This window comes from Cicer arietinum, chromosome 3, assembly GCF_000331145.2.
Source record: "Cicer arietinum cultivar CDC Frontier isolate Library 1 chromosome 3, Cicar.CDCFrontier_v2.0, whole genome shotgun sequence".
Taxonomy (NCBI): Eukaryota; Viridiplantae; Streptophyta; class Magnoliopsida; order Fabales; family Fabaceae; genus Cicer; species Cicer arietinum.
Window position 1 is genome coordinate 48,103,956 of NC_021162.2, and position 6,204 is coordinate 48,110,159.

A 6,204-nucleotide genomic window follows, 5' to 3' on the forward strand; every position below is an offset into this window, starting at 1 on the left:
ATTCAAACTTTTTCAAAATAAAAGAAAAACTCTCATTCTTTTTGAAAGTATTAAATCAGAGTATTCGAGGATTTGTTTTTAAAACCTTATAAAATTGTTCTCAAAATCTATTCTCCCCCTTTTGTCATCAAACAAAAAAAGTGAATAATTTCCTGTCAGATTATTACTAAAATAGACTTACACAAACTGCAGAGTATATTAATTGAATGGAGCAGAGCATATATATTTAACTTGCAAATTCTATTCTATCAGAGGCAATGCATATTCCAATCAAAACTTCAATCGGTTATTGGAACAATGTTCAAAATTTCTTTAATAGAGTTAAACTTCTCCTCAACAAGGAGTTTCGTAAAAATATATGCCCATTGATCTTCAGTGTTGACAAATTTTATATCTAAGATTCCCATTTGGACAAAATCTCTTATAAAGTGAAGTTTGATTTCTATATGTTTTGGTCTGGAATGTAAAATATGATTTTTAGTTAAACAAATTGCAGATGTGTTGTCACAAAAAATTGGAATTATACTCTCATAGAGTTTGTAATCCTCTATATGATGTTTCATCCACATAAGTTGAGTGTTGCATCCAGCTGCATAAATGTATTCTACTTCTGTTATGGACAAAGCTATCGTGCCTTACTTCTTTCTTGACCAGGAGATCAGAGTTTCACCCAGAAACGTATAGTTTCCACTAATGTTTTTTCTTTCAAGCTTATCTTCTGCATTGTCGGCATTGCAAAATCCAACTAACCTGTACTAAAAAGATTGCTTATAAAACTAGCCAAGGTTAGTAGTGTCTTTTAGGTATCTAACAATCCTTTGTGGTCAACCTGTTTGCCTGATTCCTTGAGAAGTTCTTAGTGTACTTGATCTGATGAATCAAAACACCATCTTTATTTTATTGGATGTGAATCCTATGAAAAATTTCAGTTCTCCCATCATACTCATTTGAAATTCATGTTGCATCAACTTAGCAAAATCTCGACAAAGCTTGTTGTTAGTTGAACTAAAGATAATATCATCTACATAAATTTGAACTATAAGAAGGTCATTTTTAAATGATCTTCTAAATATGGTAGTGTCAACTTGTCCTCTTTCAAAATCATTTTCAAGTAACCATTTATAGGCAACAAAAGATAATAAAATGTAAATTGCTTCTAACCTTGCCACTAGAGCAAACGTCTCGATGTAATCTATATCTTCCAAATGAGTGTCACCTTGAGCTATGAGTTGAGCTTTATTTATAATAACTTTTCCCTCCTCGTTCAACTTATTCCTAAATACCCACTTGGTTCCAATGGGATTCTTTTCCTCTGGTATGGGTACAAGATCCCAAATGTCATTCATCTTGAATTCTTTAAGTTGTTCTTGCATTGCCAGAATCCATTTATCCTCTGATAGGGCTTCATCAAAAGAGGTTGGTTCGATTTGAGATAGCAAACTAAACAAATATTTATCTTTTAGAGTAGATATGGTCTTTAGAGGATCACTTGTATTGCCTATAATCAAGGAGTCTAGATGAGATGATTTGTATTCCATCCAGTTCTAGATTCTAGAGAATCTTGACTTATTCTAAAGTTATCAGTCTTATCCTTTGTTTTTTGTTCGTTTCCTCAGATGTGTTCAGTTCCTCCAATTTTCCTGTTTCTTCAAGTTTTCATGGTTCATCTCGAGTTTTCTTCGAGTTTCCTGTTTCTTCGACCAATTATTCTTCTCTTTTGATTTCCTTGAAATCCAACTATTCCTCCGACCTTTAAGGTCATGTATTGGAATATATACGTTTCTCTCATCATGTATCATGAGCAACCACTGTCCATGTCCATGATTGGCATTTTAGCTCTACTAAGGACGTCTACAAGAGGAATTAGTTTATCTTTAGGTACCCAAATTTCATTGGGTCCTTGTTTGTTAGTTTTTAAAGGCTTTCTTGTCTTTCCATGTTTTAAGCATATGAAAAGATACTTGGTTGTGTCCTTTCATGGAACATACAACACAAACAAACTTGGAAGATATAGTATTTTATGTTGGTTATTCAAACCTAATTCCTCTTTTTCCATTTCTACTAACATCATAGATCATTGAAGAAACTTTTGAAAATGTAATTCGTATTTGACTGATTTACAAATCTCATCCTCATAGGGTTTTGAAATGTTTTCATTCAGGGTCACGTTCTCTCTTAAGTTTTTCAAAATATTTTTCAAGAAAGTTATACTTTTCAGTTAAATCATTATGGGCTTTTCTTAGAGTTTTTAGTTTTGATGACATAAAATGATTGTTATTTAAAAACTCGTTTAAAGTAGTTATAAGCTCACTACGAGATAGATCAAAGAATACCTCAATTTCTTCATCATAGTTAGAATTAGAGTCAGATTGTATATCAGTCATCAGAGCCATGTTTGAAAGTTCTTCATCATTAGAGGATTCATCATAATTATCCCATGTAATCAGTAATATTTTATTGGTCTTAGATTCTTTCTTTTGACTTCTTCTCTCAAGTATTGGACATTCTTCCTTGACGTGTACAAGTTCCTTATTTATTTATTTATTTATTTATTTATTTATTTTTGTTTTTAAGTCTAATAAGGTTATTATTTTTACTACTTGTACACTAAATAAAAAAATAAGTCACCCGTTTCCCTAATTATATGAGGCTGCTTAATTTTTGCTACAAAAAAATCCAAAATCCAAAATCTAATTTTATCTCATGAACACACAGATTCATCGTATAAGCCTATAAATTGAGAATAAAAATCACCAGAGAAGGAGGATTTTTTCTTGGACAGAAAATAAAATATAAAAAAGAGAAATAGAGACTATAAAAGTATAAGAGAAAAAATATAGTAAATGAAGAAGAAGAAAATACAAGATATAGCAAGGTATTTTAAATCTCTTTAATATTGAATATTCTATATATATATATATATATGTATGTATATATTCTTTTTATGATTACATTTAATACCAACAAAAAAAACTATATTCATTGTCTTCAAACCTTGAGTTTGAAAAATACAAAGGTGTCACATGTCCTAAAAATCATCTGACCATGTATTGTAGAAAAATGGTTTCTCATGCTCATAATGACAAACTTTTCATTCATTTTTTCAAGATAGTTTAAGTGGAGCATCATTAAGTTGGTATATGCATGTCGAGCGAAATCGAATATGTTCGTGCAAAGACTTGGTTGATGCTTTCTTGAAACAATACTGGTACAACATTGACATGACCCCAAATAGAATGCAATTCCAAAATACGTTGAAAAAGGACAATGAAACATTCAAAGAAAATGCACAACGATGGAGAGAAGTGGTATCGCAAGTAGAACCTTTTTTTCATCTAAAATATTCAATGGTTGGTATGATTATGGATACTCTCAAATCTCCATTTTATGATAGGATGATTGACAGTATGTCATCAAACTTCTTTGACATGGTCATGATAGAAGAAATATTAGAAAGTGGAATGAGAAGTGGCAAAATCGTATGTGGAGCGAGTGGTGTGAAGAAACCCTTGATGGGATTCACAAAGAAGAAAGACAAGGATGCTAATGTTGTAATAGTAAACCCAAGGGTCTCCTATTCTTCACCCAAGAATTCTTATCGACCTCCAAATTTCCAGCCACTGATACCTCATATGTGGTTGCGACCTCACAACCTTCATACCCTCAATTACACCCTTCAAGGCCACCTTATTATCAACCACCTATTGTCCAATCCCCACCTGTCACATTTTCCCAACAAAACCAATGGAACCAAAATCCAAACTCGAATCAATACAAACCACCAGTTAATCGAGAAAAGAAGCTAACCCATTTGGACCCAATTCCCGTGACATACAACCAATTGTTGTCTCGCATACTCCAAAATTCAATGGTAGTCCTAAGACCAATGAAACCTCTTCAGAAAATGGTACAACCCAAATTCCAAATGTGAATATCATGCAGTTTTCGTAGGACATTCCTTCGAAGATTACTAAGCCCTAAAATCTAAAGTGCAAAAATTGATTAATGCAAAATGGCTTACCTTCAAGGAAGAAAGTCCCAATGTGGGGGAGTAATCCCTTGTTGGGCCACTAAAATCCCTCTGTCAATATCATTGAAGATGGGGTAGACCAATGTGCAATTAAGAATATATAACATGCGATAACCCCTATGAAAGTGAGTTTTGCTGAGCTATGCAAGTTAAACTTGATTGAGACGATTAACAATGAGATTAATATTTGTGGCGTTCACCCAACTGATTCAGGTTCCATAAAAAATTGTGAAGAGCTCAAGGAATTCATTCAATAATTAATGGACAAGAATTTCATACAGGTAAGTTGTACAAAAGATGAACATGTGTTGACCATATAGTCGTGCGTTGAAAATAATAGATCTTACGCCAACTCCAAGAGTTGTCCAAGCACTAACCCCTTTTCTTATGAAAGTTTTAAGGCGGTACCATGGAATTATGAAGTCATATCCCATTTGACCAATCATCAATCAAGTAATAGCTATGGACCTAAAGAAAATAATGTCACCAATATTTTAGGGATTGGTGGGATGACTCAGAGTGGTCGATTCTATGTCCCTAAGCAACATAGAAAAAAGCAAGGTCATGGAGAAAAAGAGAAAAGAAGCTCTGAATCATGCTACAAAAGGACTAGAGACTTGCAACAAGGTGATGTCTAAAGAAAAAGCTAATGAATTTTTGAAGTTTATCAAGCAAAGTGAATATAAGGTGGTGGGTCAACTAAATTAAAACCCTTTCCAAGATATTTGTTTTATCCTTGTTATTGAACTTTGAAGTACATATAAGGGCATTGATGAAAGTTTTAAACGAGATATATGTTACTCATAGTTTGATGCAGTTGTCGGTAACATCACTACTAGAAGTTGTTTGAATATAAGAGGAAATAGCATAATAAAGCACTACACATCTCTGTGAATTGTCATGATCATACTCTCGCATAGGTGCTAATTGATAGTGGTTCGTCATGGAATGCCATGCTGAAATCAATACTCTCAAAATTATTTGTTGATGGAGCCTATATGAAGCCCATTGTTATGGTGGTGAAAACATTTGATGGATCAAGGAGACAAGTCATCAATGAGATTGACATGACAATTCAAATCGGACCCCATAACTTTGGAATAACCTTCCAAGTGATGAATATTAAACCGACATATAGTTTCTTTTTAGGGAGACCATAGATTCATGTTGCTGGAGCAGTGACATCAACTCTCTATCAAAAACTAAATTTTATATTGAACAGTAAGCTGATAATAATATATGGGGAAAAAGATATGATAATGAGTCACCTATCTTTTATGGGTTACACCGAAGACACGGAGGAAGCCATAAAGGCTTTATTTCAAGCATTAGAAATTGCAAATGCTATCTTCATGGGTGAAGGGTCTCTCTTAAAGGAATCAAAATTGTCTACCACATCATTGAAGTCTACCAAAGCCATGTTGGAAGGAGGTGTTTTTGTTAAATTGGGGAAATTGTTAAAACTACCAGAAAAGAACAATAAGTACGGGTTGAGATATGTACCTACCAAAGCTGATAAGGAAAAAGTTGTGAAAGAAAAAAAAGCGAATGCACGATGGCTCGTCTAGAAAACCGGACACCAACTTCACAAAAGATTCCTATTTGTGACATTTGCCAAACTTTTCAAAGCATCGGAATAATATATGCTAATTAGGTGACTGTTGCAGAAGAATATCACGATGATGATGCCCTCAAACTAGTATACCCTTGTCTTCCAAACACTAGTCTCAATAATTGGAAGATCGTCGAGTTTCCCATGTGTGTTATTCACGTTCAAACTAATTATGTATTTCAACTTCTTTTACTCTACCCAAGGCTATAAGGATAACTAATTAGGACACATTTATTTCAATTTCATACTTATTATCAATAAATGCATTTTTGAATACTCAAACTGTTTATTTATTTTTTCCTCTTCTTGAAATAGCAATCTTTATTCATATTTTCTTTTTTCCTTTTTCTTCTTAATTTAAATAATGTCGAGTCGAAAATGAATATGCTGAAAATAGTAGCGCTAGAACCCCTTCTTATAATTTTGAACCCATTTAATCACGATGATGAGGATTTTGAAGACAATTGTGAGCCTCCCAGAACTAGAAAGGATAATGGAATAGGAAGCTAGGATGATCCAGCCTTATCAAGAACCTGTTGAGGTAGTCAATTTGGGGGGGGGG

General features: G+C 33.3%; 1 protein-coding gene across 1 annotated transcript; it reads right to left on the bottom strand.

Annotated features, from left to right (window-relative positions):
- Positions 1-635: 635 nt before the first annotated feature.
- On the bottom strand, positions 636-1,538 carry LOC113785806 (uncharacterized mitochondrial protein AtMg00820-like). Its single transcript, XM_027332871.1, has 2 exons — positions 1,162-1,538; positions 636-750 (listed from the first exon to the last, which is right to left on the bottom strand). Exons 1-2 carry the CDS (start codon positions 1,536-1,538, stop codon positions 636-638), a joined length of 492 nt encoding a protein of 163 aa, XP_027188672.1.
- Positions 1,539-6,204: the final 4,666 nt, after the last annotated feature.